Raw genomic sequence first — 18,102 nt, 5'->3', positions numbered from 1 at the left:
CAATAAAAAATAAATATTTAAAACAAGAAAAAATTTTATGATTTAAAAGCAATAAATTTAGCCAGCTTGATTGCTCAACTTGGCTAATCATCTGCAAACACCGGCATCCCCTGTGAATGCAGCTTCAAGTCCCAGCTGCTCCACTTCCCATCCAGCTCCCTGCTTGTGGCCTGGGAAAGCAGTCGAGGACGGCCCAAAGCTTTGGGACCCTGCACCCGTGTGGGAGACCCGGAAGAGGCTCCTGGCTTCGGGTCGGCATAGCATCGGCCGTCGCGCTCACTTGGGGAGTGAATCATTGGACGGAAAATCTTCCTCTCTGTCTCTCCTCTCTGTATATCTGACTTTCCAATAAATAAATAAATCTTTAAAAAAACAAAAAATGTTTTCTGTCCAGGGCCTGGCATGATACCCTAGCAGCTATTGCCTTGCACACACCAGGATTCCTTACGGGTGCCGATTCTAATCCTGGCAGCCCCACTTCCCATCCAGCTCCCTGCTTGTGGTCTGGGAAAGCAGTCGAGGATGGCCCAAAGCCTTGGGACCCTGCACCCACATGGGAGACCCAAAAGATGCTCCTGGCTCCTGGCTTTGGGTTGGCTCAGCTCCAGCAGTTGCAACCGCTTGTGGAGTGCATCAGCAGACAGAGGATCTTTTTGTCTCTCCTCTTTTCTGTATATCTGACTGTACAATGAAAATAAATGTTTAACAACAACAACATCAAAACTTACTCTGCCCAAATGTTGAAGTTGTGCCAAATCCACCTGTGCCACCCCCAAAGGGTGTTCCGAATGCTTTATTAAACATCTTCAGAATGAGTCTTCACTTCAGAAATCTGGAAAGAAAAAAATTATTTTAAAGACAAAGACATGGTGATGGAACTATTCCAGAAAAATCAATCATTCCAAAAATTTAGGACTACTCAAGCAATACCATACAATCTCATTCAATCGGCTAAAACTCTATATGTTAAAACAAATCTTACTAAATGCTCCCAAATCTACATTGCTTCTAAGATGAACAGTAACATAAAGTGTGTTAAAGGGCCCAACGCAGTAGCCTAGCTGCTAAAGTCCATGCCTTGAACATACCGGGATCCTATGTGGGTGCCAGTTCTAATCCTGGCTGTCCCGCTTCCTATCCAGCTCTCTGCTTGTGGCCTGGGAAGGAAGGAGAAGACAGCCCAGGGATTGTGACCCTGCACCCACATATGGGAGACCTGGAAGAGATTCCTGGCTTCGGATCAGCCATTGTGGTCACTTGGGGCGTGAATCAATGGTCAGAAGACCTTCTTCTGTCTCTCCTCCCCTCTGTATATCTGATTTTCCAATAAAAAATAAATAAATCTTTAAATAGAAAAATGCGAGGTTAAAAGCTCTTATTTAAAAAAAAAAAAAAAAAGAATTCATTTCCTTTTTTGGAATGGCAGATATACAGAAAGCTCCTCCATTTGCTGGTTCATTCCCCCCAAATGGCCACCATAGTGCTGAGCTGATCCAAAGTAAGGAGCCAGGAGCTTCTCCCAGGTCTCCCATATGGGTGCAGGGTCCCAAGGTCTGGGGCCATCCTCTACTGCTTTCTTAGGCCGCAAGCAGAGCTCTGCATGGGAAGTGGTACTCCAGGGATTAGATCTGGCATCCATGTGGGATCCCAGTCCATGCAAGGTGAGGACTTTAGCCACTAGTTACCACGGTAGGCCCAAGGTCAAAATCTCTTAAAATCCACCAATCATTTACATCAAACACAAACTTTCAACCTCTTTTTAAATACAAGTCTCTTTTTAATATGCATTACAAATCCATGAAGCCAGATTTTGATACGATCTATATAAGGATCTGCAATAAAACCACTAAAAATTATAATAATAGAAAAAACTGCAATTTGTGTCAATCTATTTTTGACAGTACTGCTTCTCAGCCTTTTGGCTAAGTCAAGTGTAGTTTACCCTATAAAAAGGATTTTTCAGTCTCAGCATGATAGCCTATTGGCTAAATCTGGTCTTGCATCCTCCAGGATCCCATGTGTGATATTTCTATCACAAACATCCCACATGGATACCAGTGATGGAATAATCTTTCTTGTAGTCAAAATATGCCTTGATCATAACAGAACTGAATGTTACGCCCTGAGATTTTTCCTAAGTCCCCTACAGTGCGATACCCCATCAACCCCATCTAAGTGTTAGAACATCTGACATTTTCTCCAACAGCAGAATAAGGTTGTCTCTTAACCTGTGATGCTTTTTAAAAACTGATTGTATCCTGAGGTTGCCACTGTGGCACAGCAAGGCAAGCTTCCACCTGCAGCACTGACAACCTGTATGGATATCACTTTGAGTCCCAACTGTACCACCTTCCATCCCAGTTCCCTGTTAATATCTTATGTGGGCAGCAGAGGATGGCCCAAATGCTTGGGCTCCTGCCACCACATGGGAAATCTGGACAAAGCTCCTGACTCCTGGCTGTGGGCTTAGGATTAGCTCAGCTCCAGCTGTTGTGGCAATTAAGGGAATGAACCAGCGGATGAAACATCTCTCTCTCTCCTCTCTCTGTAAAGGCAGGAGTTTGGTACAGCAGTTAAGATGCTGCTTGCAACACACACGTCCCATACACAGGACACCTTGGGGTGAAGTTCCAGCTCTAATTGCGACCAGTGAGTCCTGGCTGCTCTCCTTCTGCTCCAGTTTTCAACTAATGCTCCTGTGATGGAGCAACTAGGTCCTTATGGTGTGTGTGGCAGACCCAGATGGAGCTCTCAGCTTCTGGTTTTGGCTTAGCCCCAATTGGGAGTATCAATGAACAAAGATTTCTGCCTTTCCCTCCATGGTGTACTACCTTCTACATAAGTAAAATTGATTAAAGCTAAAAGAATATTGCAATTCAAGTCTTCACCCTATCAAATGCATTGATCTAGCACCTCCGGAAAACCTAAAAATAACACAAGATTTGAGTTCTTATTATGCCCTAAATACTTTATGAATAACATAACTGAATTCTCCCCAGGATCCAACAAGGTAGGTTGAGGAGCACAAAGCTACCACAAACATGTCCCCAAGTCTGAAACATCTAGAGATAGAGCAAGCATTATCAACTAAAAGGAAATGACTTTGTAATCACTACAAATAGGGAGCTAGGAAACCAAAATTTAGGGCTCAGCGCAGCAGCTTAGTAGTTAAAGTCCTCAACTTGCACACAACAAAATCCCTTATATGCGACAGTTCTAATCCCGGCTGCTTCACTTCTCATGCGGATCCTTTCTTGTGGCTGGGGAAAGTGGAATTAGGCCCAAAGTCTTGGGACCCTGCATCCACATGGGAGTCCTACAGCAAGCTTCTGGCTCCTGCTTTCAGATCCGCTCAGCGCCAGCCACTGTGGCCACTGCGGTCACTTGGGGAGTGAATCAGTACACAGTTTTTTTTCTTTACAAATCTGACTTTCAAATAAAAATAAATCTTTAAAACAACGCACACACAAAATGTAGCCAGTGTCATAAGGAAAATCACTTGTCCGGTAAACACAGGAATTCTAGTCATCAGAACCTCTACAAAGAAACAGGCATAACACACTCCCATGGTCTAGATGAAATTTCCTACACAATTAATCTTTATCTTTTTTTTTTTCATACAAGGCCTATTTAAATGCACTGCTTTGGGGACCTGGCAGGAGGGGGTGGGATGAGGAATATGAGACATGGTCAGAAACAACAGTAATAGTGCCAAACATTAAGATTTTTAATTTTATCGGGCCCGGCGAGATGGTGCAAGTGGTTAAGGTCCTCACCTTGCACGCCCGGGATCCCATATGGGCACCGGTTCTAATCCGGGCAGCCCCGCTTCCCTTCCAGCTCCCTGCCTGTGGCCCGGGGAAAGCAGTCAAGGACGGCCCAAAGCTTTGGGACCCTGCACCCGCGTGGGAGACCTGGAAGAGGCTCCTGGCTTCAGATCATTGCGCTCACTTGGGGAGTGAATCATCGGATGGAAGATCTTCCTCTCTGTCTCTCCTCTCTGTATATCCGCCTTTCCAATAAAAATAAAAATAAATCTTTAAAAAAAAAGTTAATTTTATCCTTAAATTTCACTCTACCCTCCATGTTCAATCTTCTAATAATTCAAACCTTCAGTCTCAAGGAAGACGTGGCTTTACTGACACACACTGAAGGAACCAGCATTGTGGGAAGTAAATTAAACCAGTACCTTGGATGCCAGATCCCCTATCAGAACATCAGTTCAAGCTGTGGCTGCTCTGCCTTTTTTTTTATTATTATTTTTTAAGATTTATTTATTTTGGAGAATCAAGATGGCGAAATAGGATAAGGACACGTTTAAATGGACAGAAAGACATTTAATCAGGATGTGTCAGAGAGGACATATTTCAGGAAATAGGAAAGGACAGAACAACAGCAGAGGGGTACCTGGAGACTGACAGACACAGGAAAGCAGCGGGCACAGCAGTGTGCTGTTGCAGTGACTGATACTCCAGCATGGCAATCTGAACTCCGCCAGCAACTGGAACTCCACCAGCAACCAGGTGGGAAGGTGGGAAGGTGGGAAGGCACTTTCACTGGGAGCTTGGGAGGTGAATCCAGACAAAGAACTGTCCGTCCTGCTGGTCTGTTTGATTTGACCAGGAGCAGAGACAGAGCAGCTAATCTCAGATGGGTAGTGCGAGAACAGAGTGGATTTCATAGCCCAGGCAGCTGATTTGTTCGCCATTTTGCTTAAGGAGGAAAGGGCAAGGCAAAGGATTGAGCATGCTCTGAGAGTAAGTTCATTTCTGACTCGGTGAACTGCAATGACGTGGCATTCAACAGGTTCCACCCGGGGCAGGTCTGGGTAGCCCTGGGTAGCCCTCGGTTCTGACGGCCAGCAGATCAAGAACTGTAGTGGTGGTACGTCAGGTGCCATTTTACGCACTGTGGCAACAGCTTTGGGACTGCAGGGGACAACAGTGAATTGCGCATGTGCTGAGCTCGCTGAGGTCGGTGATTTGCACTGGTCCCACAGGAAAATAATACCAACTGTGGCATCATACGGGTCAAAATAGGTCTGTGCACCCAGACCTAACGTCCGACAGGTTCCGACAAGATCAGCACCACCAACAACCTAGTTATATAGGACACGTGGAGTCTCTCTAATCCTGGGACCTGCTCCAACCAGAAGTGGGAGAAAGGTTGTAGAGACAACAGTGCAGCCTCAGCACAGTATCACAGGAGGTGGAGAGTGGTGAGCCAAGAGCTGGGGCTGTGGAGACCACAGTGGAAATCTGACATAAGAAGCCAGACCTGGAACTCACTGGAGGTTGTGGCACAAGTGGCTGCAAGCAAAAAGTTGTATACCAACTGCAATCAGTAAAATTGCATTGTAGACCTGTGGGTGACACAGCTTAGAAACCTGCCCCCAAAAGACTCTGATAACCAGAAGTACAATGACAAAGAGCAAAAGAAGAGACAAAGGCACAATGAATATTACAGAAAACTCCCCTGCAAAGGAGCAAAGCCCTTTGCCAACCTCAGAGTTCACTGAGGAAGACATCGAGAAAATAGGGGACACAGAATCCATAAGACTCATTTTAAAGATTCTAATCAAAAATGAGAAGCTCATGCAAGAGTTCAAAGAATTTAAGGAAGCAGTAAAGCAAATCAAGGCTGGTATATCAGAAATTAAGAACACAGTAGAGCAAATTAAAAGTACAGTGGAGAGTCTCCAAAATAGAATGAAGGAGGCAGAACAAAGAATCTCAGAATTGGAAGATATTTCCTGTCACTAACGGGAAGCAAACAAAAAGCTGGAAGCAGAGCTGGATCAGGCCAAAAAAAGTATTCAAGAATTGAAAGGCAATATTAAGAGGCCAAATATAAGAGTTATGGGAGTCCCAGAAGGTACAGAAAGACAAGCTGAGTTTGCAAATGTATTTCATGACATAATCAAGGAAAATTTCCCCAATCTGGAGAAAGAATTGGAAAAAAAGATCCAGGAGGGGCACAGAACTCCCAACAGGCTTGATCAAAAGCAATCTTCACCACGACATATAATCAAGCTCTCTTCAATAGAACGTAAGGAAAAGATCCTTAAATGTGTACATGAAAAAAATCAACTGACATATAAAGGAATGCCAATTAAGCTCACAGGAGATCTCTCACAGGAAACTCTACAGGCAAGAAAAGAGAATGGAGTGACATATTCAGATTCTAAAACAAAAAAATTGTCAGCCTAGGATAACATATCCAGCAAAGCTTTCTTTTGTCTTTGAAAATGAAATAAAATTCTTCCACAGTAAAGAAAAGTTAAAAGAATTTGCCTCTTCCAAACCTGCCCTACAAATGATACTTCAAGATGTTCTCTTGACAGAGAAGAGGAATAGCACCCAACGAAACCAAAGACAAACAGGAAGAACATCCCAGTAAAATAGCAACAGAAGACTAAACCAATGAACAACCCATTCCTAAAATGACAGGACCAAAGTATCATCCATACATATTAACTGGATTAAAAAACAAACCCCATCTGTTTATCTGGAGGAGACACACTTCAACAAAGATCAGCGGAAACTATACTGCATGGGTTTTGTTGTTTTCGGTTAGTTTTATCTCTTCAAAACACTTCTGATTAAATCATTCAATGACTCATAGATCACACAGTAGCATCATTTTCTTCAAGAAGGTTCTTGATTTTCAATTTTTCAGCTACACATTCCACATTTAGTAGCATGTTATTTAACTTCATGGTGTTGTTCATTTCTTTTTTCTCCCTGATGTTGCTTTTGTTTTGTGGCTTTTCATTTAAGCGGATGTATAGTAGCTGTGTAATGGAGTCTGTCATATCTAGTAACATGTCATTTAACTTCATAGCACTGTAAATTTCTATTTTTCTTTCTATTGTTGATTTTGTATTATGAGTTTTCATTTAAGGGGATGTACGGTTGCTGTGAAATGGAGACTAACATCCAGATGTGAGAATGCAGTATGGTATGCATCTCTGCTTCCAGACAAAGATGGACTTACAGTGAAACTGTTCACTACATCTTGACAATAGGATGCTGGACTCTTTGCCATTGTCCATGCCTGCAATGATAGACATATAACTGAGTATGAAGAACTATATGTTAGTAATGACACAGAGGAACTAGGTGGGAGGGGAGGGAATTGAGGAGGGGATAAGGGAATATGGAACTGTATCATAAAATGATAGCAATAATAATAAAATGTAATAAAAAAAAGATTTTTTTATTTTTCCTGGAGAAAGTCTGATATACAGAAAGGAGGAAAGATAGGAAGATCTTCTGTCTGCTGTTCCACTCCCCAAGTGGCCGAAGAGGCCACAGCTGAGCTGCCTGAAGTCGGAAGCCAGGAGCTTCTTCCAGGTCTCCCACACAGATGCAGGGTCCCAAGGCTTTGGGCCATCCTCGACTGCTTTCCCAGCCCATAAGCAGGTATCTGCATGGTCAGACAGGCTGCTAGGACACAAACTGGCGCTCATTTGGGATCCCGGAGAGTGTAAGGCGAGGACTTCAGCCACCAGGCTACCGTGCTGGGCCCTGTTCTGCTCCTGATGTAGCGGCCTTCTAGTGTGACTAAGAAAGCAGCCCAAGATTGTCCAAATGCATGGATCGCTGCAGCTCTGTAGGACATGTAGATCGAGTTCCCTTCTCCTGGCTTCAGGCTAGACCAATCCCCATCACCACACCATCTGAGGACTGAACCAGTGCATGGAACATTTCTTTCTCTTTGACTCTGCCTCTCTGTCACTCTTCCTCACAAGTAAAAATGATATACACACCAGTAGTTCAGAAATGGAGATATATACTCACTACTATTTCAAATAAGCTAAAAAGCTGATGCCCAGCTTATATAACTTTCTGGAGCTTTATGAACTCCACATATGACAACTTTTCTACCCAGAAATGGTGAACAATAAACACAAAAACCAAGAAACTTGAAATGCTATCTTAATGACAAAGCAAGCTTCCTATCATATTTCCAGCTTGCTACTTTTTAACTCCAGAAAGTTACACAAATGGAAGTATCTTTGTCACCGAGTTCTTCTGTAGTAGTTAGCAAAGGATTGGATAGAATATCCAGAGATCACTCTAGTGCCAATCAACTACCAGTACACCCCAGCAAAACAATCCCACCATTCTGTTCTATGGTGTCCAGTCCTCTGATTAAGCCATTCCCTTCATTACAACATTCATTCCTCTAAAAATGACATCCCATGTTCTGTCTCAATACTGCTGCTCAAGATCCATCTGCTCCCAACACCGTCCTGCATTCGGCCCTTCGGACCCCCCTTCTCCACCCTCTCCAGCTCAGGTACGTAAGCTCATCCCTCCCATCTGTTTCTAGTTACACAATCTATTGGTTGTAACACGTGCCATTTGAGAGTAGGAGCTGCTTGTTACTTCGATAAACAACACTCTGAGGCGTAAATTAAATTTAAATAATCCATTAGAAAGAAAAAAAAAACCTTTGCCACTTGGTATTGCTGAATTCTATTAAGCCATAATATCAGATTTGTGAGAATTCAATTTTTTTATATAAACGACGAATTACACAGCATAAAACAAGCCTTTTGGAGGAAGAAAGTTATCTTAATCTAGAGCTCCTCAAAAGCAATTTTGTTTATATTTCACATCATTTCTAGTAAAGTTTCATAATTATCCCTCACTGTAAAGGATGATCAATGTCTAACAATGACTGTTTATTATTTCCCATTACATAACATCAAGCATCATACACTAACCACTTAGTATAAACAGAAAGTACCACCACAAACGAAAGCAAATTCCTATCCTCACAAACACACACCATAGGAAGATGCCTTAAAAACTTGGTGGATGGCCAGGTACAGTGGCCTAGTGACTAAAGTCCTTGCCTGGTACATGCCGGGATCCCATGTGGATGCTGGTTCTATTCCCAGCGGTCCAGCTTCCCATGCAGATCCTTTCTGTGGCCTGAGAAAGCAGTCGAGGATGGCCCAAAGCCTTGGGAACCTGCACCCGTGTGGGAGACCTGGAGGTTCCTGGTTCCTGACTTTGGATCAGCGCAGCACCAGCCATTGCGGTCACTTGAGGAATGAATCAGCAGATGGAAGATCCTCCTCTCTGTCTCTCCTCTCTTTATACCTGACTTTGCAATAAAAATAAATCTTTAAAAACAAACAAACAAACAAAAGCTTTGTGGAGAGGCCAATGCCTGGCTCAACTAGTGCAAGCGCCAAATCCCACTGGTTTGTATCCCAGCTGCTCCACTTTGATTCCAGCTCCCTGTTAATGGCCTGGGAAAGCGATGCAGCCCTTGGGTCCCAGAACCCACATGGGAGACGCAGAAACAGCTCCTGGCTTCAGATCAGCTCTGCACCAGCAATTACAACCACTTGAGAGAATGAATCAGTGGATGGAAGATGTTTCTCTCTGTACATAAATCAATTTTTAAAAAAACTTTGTGGAAGTAGAAATAAATGTTTGAGATTCATGCAATTTTCTTTTTTTAAAAAAAAGGATTTATTTTTACTGGAAAGTCAGATTTCCAGAAAGGAGACACAGAGAAAGACCTTCCATCCTTTAGTTTACTCCCCAAGTAGCTGAAATAGTCAAAGCTTAGCAGATCCAAAGCCAGGAGTCCGGAGCCTCTTCCAGGTCTCTTAGATGGCGCAGTGTCCCAAGGCTTTGGTCAATCCCCACAGTTTCCAAGCAGGGAGCTGAATGGGAATTGGAGCAGCCAGGACACAAACTCGTGGCCATATGGGATCCCACTGCATGCAAGGCAAGGACTTTAACCACAAGGCTACTGTGCTTGCAATTTTTCATAATACACATTTTCCATGAACATTCTGAACACTGATCATTCATTTATGACATTTTGATTGTTCATTCTGTTACTCTCATATCTGCCCTTATTATCAATTAGCTTTATCTCTTTTTTCCTTTTTTAAAAAAAGACATTTATTTATTAAAATCAGTTAAGAGGAAAAGACAAAAAAAATCTTCCATCTGCTGGCTCACTCCAAAGACAGTTGCAATGGCTAGGGCTGTGCTAGGTTGAAGCCTTGGGCCAGAAGCTTCTTCTAGCTCTCCAAAGTGAGTAACACACGCCCAAACACAAGCTGTCTTCCACTGCTTTCCCCAGGCTCGACTGGAAATAGAATAGGCAGGACAGAAGCCATCCTCCAATGCAGGCAGCAGCTTAATTTACTGCACCACCAGCTGTTACCAACACACTTACTTGTTTTTCTTACACATCCATTTACCTATTTCTTAAGCTTACTCTGGCAAGAGGGTTCGCTGTAAAAACACTAGTGATTTTTGTGTAAACAAAGAAAAATGTGGCTGTGTAGTGATCAGGGAGTATAATATATACATTCATTGGTGGTGAACTCTTTCCGTCATGGATAGGACTAATTTTGAATATGCTGTTTCTTTTCTCCTTGCCCAATGATTTTCAAAGATGCTTACCTATGAAGCCCAAGATGTGTTCTCTAAACATAAGGAGAAGCTATTCTGGCTGACGTATACTATAAAGGTGGTAAGTACATAAGTACTATAACATTTCCACCACCCAAAGTACCTTATGACTCTATTAGTCACTCTGAAAAATCAGTATCTTCATACTAAAGCATTATCTGCAGAATTCTAGAAAACCAGTGCTGTGCAACAGCAGGTATAACTTCGGCCGGTAACACCACCATTCCAGAGAATATAACAGTTTATGGCCTGGCTGCTCAGCTTCTGATGTAGCTCCCTGTAAATGGCCTGACAAAAGCAAGACTCTATGGAACCCTTGAACGCATGTGGGAAACCTGGATGAAGTTCCTGCCTTCCGCAGCTATTTACGGCCATGTGGAGATTAAACCAGCAGATGGAAGATACTCCCTCCTTGCAATTTGGACTTTCAAGTAAACTAAGCCCTAAAAAAACAAAACTAAAAGAACATCCAGAAATCATTCAGTTGGTTCATAAAATAAGTATTTTCTGGGTCGGCCACATTAGCCTAGTGGCTAAAGCACTGGAACATGCCAGTGACCCCAGACTGGCGCCAGTTCATACCGGATGCTCCACTTCCCATCCAGCTCCCTGCTTGTAGCTTGGGAAAGCAGTAGAGGACGGTCCAAAGCCTTGAGACCCGGTATCTGTGTGGTAGACCTGGAAGAAGTTCCTGACTCCTGGCTTCAGATCAACACAGCACCTGCCATTGCACTCACTTGGGGAGTGAATTATCTAATGAAAGATCTGTCTCTTTTCTTCTTTGCATATCAGAGTTTGCAATAAAAATAAATAAATCTTGAAAAAATAAATATTTTTTAAAAACTCAGGCCCTGTGTGGTAGCCCAGTTGCTAAAGTTCACCTTGCACACACTGGGATACCATACAGGTGGCGGTTCATATCATGGCACTCCTGCTTCCCATTCAGCTCCCTGCCTGTGGCCTGGGAAAGCAGTTGAGGACGGCCGAAAGCCTTGGGATCCCGCACCCACATGGGAGACCCAGAAGAGGCTCCAGGATTTGGATTGCCTCAGCTCCAGCATTGCAGCCATTGGGGAGTGAACCAGTGGATGGAAGATCCTCCTGTCTCCCCTTCTCTGTAAATCTGACTTTCGAATTAAAAAACAACAACAATGTAAACAAAACAAAACAATGCAGGAATATGAGCATAAATTAAAGTAATGGTCCCAAACTGTACCATACTAACAGCTAACGAACTCTACACTGCCAACCACTCACAGTATAAAACAATTCTTTCACTTAAGTGTCAACTGATGAAATTATTTTTTTAAAAGATTTTATTTTTATTGCAACATCAGATATACAGAGAGGAGGAGAGATGGAGAAAAAGATCTTCCATCCGATTATTCACTCCCCAAGTGAACACAAAAGCCGATGCTGAGTCGATCCAAAGCCAGGAGCCAGGAGACTCTTCCGGGTCTCCCACGCGGGTGCAGGGTCCTAAGGCTTTGGGCCGTCCTCTACTGCTTTCCCAGGCCACAAGCAGAGAGCTGGATGGGAAGCAGAGCTGCCAGGATTAGAACCAGCACCCATATGGGATCCCGGCATATTCAAGGAGAGGACTTTAGCCACTAGGCCATGGTGCCAGGCCCCAAATAGAAATTATTAATTGTATTAATTCTTAATACTTCAGTACACATCTTTTAAATTCCTTGATTATTCCAAATAGTATTCTATGGCTCCGACAAACTGAAGCAGGGTTGATTCAAGAAAAACCACTTGTCTGATTAGTTTTGAAAACTGATTTAACTGCTTTCCAAATGACCATCAGTTTCATTTACAAGAATGACAAATTACTGCAACTAAGATTTTATATTGGACCAGGCGTGGTAGGCTAGCGGTTAAAGTACTTGCCTTGCATGCACTGGGATCTCATACGGGTACCAGTTCTAATCCCACAACCAGGGAGGTGGATGGGAAGCGGGGCTGCCAGGATTAGAACTGGCACCCATATGGGATCCTGGAACATGCAAGGTAAGGACTTTAGCCACTAGGGTACTGCACTGGGCCCAGATCAATTAATATATTTTTAGAACAATTAATTTTAATGTAACAGTACAAAAGCTCAATGACATGGCTTCACATTCCATATTGCAAACAATCTTTAGTACAGTATCAAAGAAGTATGTCAGTAATTATCTGAAAAAGCTATTAAAATATGGATTTTTCCTACTACACTATTTGTGCAAGGCTAGATTTTCTTTACATACTTCATCCAAAATGTATCAACTGTCACACAAAAGATTGGTTGGTATACATGGTGATCTTCTCTTTAGCCCATTTTCTCATTAAATTTTTAAAATTACTTTCCATAAAATAGCCATTTACTCAACTTGAAGTTTTTACAAATCTGTTTTAATTTCAACTACAGTATCACAGGTATAGCTCATGTGAACAATATCTATTATTCCTTAATAATTTTTTAAAATTTAAAAAAATCCACAGTGGCCCAGCTCAGTACCCTAATGGCTAAAGTTCTTGCTTTTGCATGTGCCAGGATTCCTTATAGGTACCATTTTTTTTTTCTTTAATTTCATGGCCCGGCGCTGTGGCCTATTGGCTAAAGTTCTTGCCTTGAATGCACCAGGATCCCATATGGGCGCCAGTTCTAATCCCAGTGCCCTACTTCCCATCCAGCTCCCTGCTTGTGGCCTGGGAAAGCAATCGAGAACAGCCCAAACCTTTGGGACCCTGCACCTGTCTGGGAGACCTGGAAAGAAGTTACTAGTTCCCGGCTTCGGATCGGCGCAGTCCCTACCGTTGCAGTCACTTGGAGAGTGAATCATCACATGGAAAATCTTTCTGTCTCTCCTCCTCTGTGTATATCTGACTTACCAATAAATAAATCCTTTAAATAAATAAATAAATTTATTTTATTTTTATTTGAAAGTGAGATGTACAGAGAGGAGGAGAGGCAGAGAGGAAGGTCTTTCATCAGTTGATTCACTCCCCAAGCAGCCGCAACAACCACAGCTGGGCCTATCCAAAGCCAGAAGACAGGTGCTTCTTCCAGGGCTCCCGCACGGGTGCAGGGTCTCAACGACTTGACCATCCTCGATTGCTTTTCTAATGCTAGGGACTCCACTTCCCATCCAGCTCCCTGCTTATGGCCTGGGAAAGCAGTCAAAGATGGCCAAGATTTTGGGAGACCCGGAGGAGGATCCTGGATTCGGATTAGCACAGCTACGGCCAATGTGGCTGCTTGGGGAGTGAATCAAGAGACTCAAGATCTTCCTCTCTGACTTCCCAATAAAAATAAATATATCTGGGCCCCAGTTCTAATCCCAGCAGGCCCCGCTTCCCATCCAGCTCCCTGCTTGTGGTCTGGGAAAACAGTGGAGGATGGTCTAAAGCCTTGGGATCCTACGCCTGTGTGGGAGACCTGGAGGAAGTTCCTGGCTCCTAGCTTTGGGTCAGCTCAGCTCCAATTATTTGGAGAGTGAACCATCAGACAGAAGATCATCTTCTCTCTCTCCTTCTCTCTGTATATCTGACTTTCCAATAAAAATAAATAAATTTTTAAAAATAAATAAATAAAACAAAATCCAGAGAGCAAGAGATCCACTATCCCATGCTGTACTGGCTTCCTAAACACTCCTGCCTCCAGATTCACATCCTCCAATCATCCTACTGTCCTATTCACCAGCTCAAACTTAGTTTCAAGGATTTAGCTAAACAGTTACATTTTAACACTTTATAGCAAATAATTCTTAACATTTATTATATCACTGCATATAAGCAGACAAGACCTACATCTATGCCATAATGCCATCAAATATTTGAAACAAAAAATAGTAGAATCACACAGCATCACATTTTTTTTTAAAGATTTATTTATTTTTATTGGAAATGCGAATATACAGAGAGAAGGAGACAGAGAGGAAGATCTTCCGTCTGATGGTTCACTCCCTTAGCTGCCGTCCTGGACTGCTTTCCAAGGCCACAAGCAGGGAACTGGACGGGAAGCAGGGCAGCTGGGATTAGAACTGGTGTCCATATGGTATCCTGGTGCATGCAAGGCAAGGACCTTAACCATCACATTTAATTACATCCATTTACGAGCTCTGGTGTCCCTTGTACAGAAATGGATACTGATTTACACAATTGCCTACCTGGTTCAAACAAGAACCAAGACACTGATTTCTCCCACACAAGCTACCACAGAAATAAAACCAGAAACTAAAGAAGGCATTTCTATGACTCTTAATTTTCAGCTTCCCAATACCAAATAATCCGAACAAATGCAATTTATTAACCAACTATAAACTGCAAGAAAGATAAAAGCAGGATCTTACTACTACTATTAAGAGTGTTTTTGGGACCCCGCATGATAGCCTAGTGGTTAAAGTCCTCGCCTGACACGTGCCAGGATTACATATGATCACTGTTTTTTGGCCTGGTGGCCCCACTTCACATCCAGCTCCGTTTGTGGCCTGGGAAAAGTTGAAGGTGGCCCAAAGCCTTGGGACCCTGAACCAGCGTGGGAGACCTGGAAGAAGTTCCTAGTTCCTGGCTTTGGATCAGCATGGATCCAGCCATTGTGACTCTTGGAGAGTGAACCAGCGAACGGAAGATCTTTTTCTCTGTCTTTCCATCACTCTGTATATCTGACTTTCCAATAAAAATATTAAAAAAAAATGTTTTCGGAGCCAGCACACACAGCAGGCAAATACTCTGCCCTGTGGCACCCATGGGTGCCAGTTTTGTGTCTTGGCTGCTTTACTTCTGATCTAGCTCCCTGCACCCCTCTGGGAGATCCAAAAAAAGCTCCTCCCTCCCAGCTTTGGATCGGTTCGGCTTTAGCCATTTCAGCCATCTGAGGATTGAACCAGCAGATGAAGACCTTCTTTCTCTTTATATAAAACTCTTGTCTTTCAAATAAAAATAAATCTTTATTTTTAAATGTTAAAAGAAATTTAAAAAGAACACTTTCACTAGGGCAGTGGTCTCAATCAAGGGCAATTTTGGCAGTTTCCTGGCCGTGTTGACTTGGGAGGTGTCAGGTGCAGCCAAGGACAGAATACAGTAATATTGCTGAAAATCCTAGACTACAGAGAGAGCCCATCATAATAAGTAAATGTCTGGCCCAAAGTATCAACAGTGCCAAAGAAATCTTGCTCTAATAGGTGCCAAATACTTGAGATCACTTTCAGACCCAAAGCATACCCCAAACTTGCAAGAAACGCTTTCCTGCTGTGCCTCTGATAATGACTATTAAACCTCTGAATATTGTAGTTATCTAATCTTTCAACCAATTACACAATTAGTTATCTCTTCATTGAAAATTCAACATCAGTCCCACTGTCTCTACTTCTTACATTAGTAGCCATCATGTAAATATTACAATAAAGAATATAAACAATCCTTCCCAAGCTTTGGATTTAGCTTCCTAAAAATTTTGCCTTTTACCAATCTAGGAACTAGTAGACATAAAGGTACAACTTACATATAAACAATATGGTTTATATCCTTATCGGGAACTAAACTGCAACAGCATACAAATACCTAACTTTACTGGCCATTTTTAGTTTAGCTCCTGTGTGTTTATTCTGAAAAGAAAGGGCCTACTATGTGCGAAGCTACCTGAGTTTACAAAACAAAAAATTTATTTTAGTATGGTTGAATACAAAATGGCATGTGCTATAAATAGAAGTACCAAATAAGTGTTAGGGAAGCTTCTAAGAGAGAACGCCAGGGAAGGTTTCCCAGAAGAGGGTGACGCTTTAACTGAGAAAATGTCACAGAAAACACACTGTTCACATTTTAGTATTTACACTACAGTTCCCTTCTGCTCTTACGCACTACTATGTTTCAGTTTTTGCTTTGTCATCTAAACAGCAAAGTGACAATCTGACGGAAACAGACCAACAAGCTTCTTCAAAGCTTAATGAGCCAAAATAATTTTATCAAAATTTTCTAGTGCATTCATCTTGTTCCATCTCCAACTTTGCTTACACACAGTCTGCCCCCCAATTGTTAAACTGTTTCCTTATCAATTTCTCAGACTGAGAGAGGGAATGGTCACTGCTCTTTTCTTTGGTTCTTCTAACTTCAGTTTCTAAGAAAGGAGTGTAATTTCCTGGCCCTACACTACTACAATACCTAATTCTGAACTCTTTACCTGGGTGGACCCAAGAGTTCCAAGGTACAAGTACACAGCAACTGCTTAGCTTTTTCTGTCTTGTGATGTTCCCTACAACAATGTGGTTGTGTAACTGTACTCTGAATCCTAGGCAGCTAACACAATCCAAAATACTCATGTTTAGAATAGGAAACTAGCTGAAGATGCCTAGTTACCTATGGATTCCTTTCACCTCACTGACAGTTTCAAATCCATCTTTAGTAGTCTCGGTTAGGAATATTACTACTGACGCTTCTACCTTGCCTTGGCTTTTTAAGTACCACTACCCAACGCCTCTACTCTCGCTCCCCAAGGAAATCCTTAATTAATCAAGGCAGACTGGAAGCTCCATTCAGAGGGTGAAGTAATAGCAAAAATATCTAAACTGAGTCGAGAGACCTGGCATTCGCTTAATGCTCTTACTCTGAGCTTCAGTTTCCCCATCTATGAACTGTGGACGTGATGCAGGATACGGCAACGGATTATAAATGAAGTCTAAGGTCCTTATGGGCACACACATCCAGAAACGCAGTATGTTTTCATCAGGCACGATACGGAACACGTGCAAGAAAGAAAGGACCCTTTCCCTACCTAGAACCGATCCTAATTCTTAGATATCAAGAAAAGCCAACAAACTTCCGACTCAACCTCCCCAACTCTCGGCCTGCCCATCCCGCACGACCATCACCGGACTCCCCCCGGCGTGCCCCAGCGAGGCGCCGGCCCGCGCCAAACCAATGAATGAGTACAATCGAGGGATGGACGCTCCCCCGCCGGAGCCGGGACCCCACCGAGCACACCGAGCACACCGGGAGCCGGCTGTTTCGGCCCGTTGCTCCGGCCCTCCGCGGCGCGGGACTCGGGAGCGCCGAGGGCCTGGGACGCCCCGCGCACCCGCCCGCCCCGGGGAGGAGGAGCCTGCCGGTCCCAGGCCGCCGCCGTCGCCGCCGCTCCGGGTCCCGACTTACCGCGCCGAGGTGGGGGAGGGGGAGCGTCGAGAGTCAAGGCCCGGGCCTGCCCGCCACCCGCCGCTCACGGAGCAGCGCGAGGCCGCCGAGAAACCGCCGCCGCCGCGGCCGCCGCCGTCACCGCCACCGGCCGCCACTGGCCGCCACCGGCCGCCACCGACCGCCTCCGACCGCCGCTTCAGGCGCAGCGCGCACAGGGCCCGACTGCGTCACACGCCGCCCGCCGTCAGAGGCTCGCTCCGGGAGCTCCGCCCTCGCCGCCTGCGCATTGGCAGATGAGGCCGCCACTCTAGGTTAGTCCTCTTGGTCATTGGGCACTGAGTCTTTTGAAACCGAACGTGAGGGCGGTCTTTGGGAGAAGTGGGGGGGGGAGAAAGGAGGGGCAAATGGAATTAGGGAAGAAAAAGGGGAGGGCCGGTGGGAGGTACGCGGGGTCCCGCCCCCGCGCAGCCGCGGTTGGCTGGGAGGGAGCCGTGACGTCACACAGGGCCCCTGTTGAGGGCTAGTGAGACTGGTGTGC

The 18,102-nt window shown here is 44.0% G+C and overlaps 1 protein-coding gene across 4 annotated transcripts in view; it reads right to left on the bottom strand.

The window, feature by feature from the left end:
* The window catches only part of NUP98 (nucleoporin 98 and 96 precursor), a 92,376-nt gene extending 74,695 nt beyond the window's left edge, over positions 1-17,681 (bottom strand). For all 4 annotated transcript variants that reach the window (XM_040964361.1, XM_040964364.1, XM_040964362.1 and 1 more), the window contains exons 1-2: positions 17,583-17,681; positions 729-832 (exon numbers count right to left, since the gene is read on the bottom strand). In XM_040964361.1, the coding sequence (XP_040820295.1) occupies positions 729-804 (76 nt within the window). In that variant the 5' untranslated portion in view covers positions 805-832; positions 17,583-17,681. The remainder of the gene's footprint in view (positions 1-728; positions 833-17,582) is intronic.
* Between the last annotated feature and the right edge of the window lie 421 nt (positions 17,682-18,102).

This window comes from Ochotona curzoniae, unplaced genomic scaffold, assembly GCF_017591425.1.
Source record: "Ochotona curzoniae isolate NIBS_2020 unplaced genomic scaffold, NIBS_Ocur_1.0 scaffold_3223, whole genome shotgun sequence".
In the NCBI taxonomy this organism is placed as follows: Eukaryota; Metazoa; Chordata; class Mammalia; order Lagomorpha; family Ochotonidae; genus Ochotona; species Ochotona curzoniae.
The sequence above is the reverse complement of the archived record's forward strand: the minus strand, read 5'-3'. Positions and strand labels throughout refer to the sequence as shown.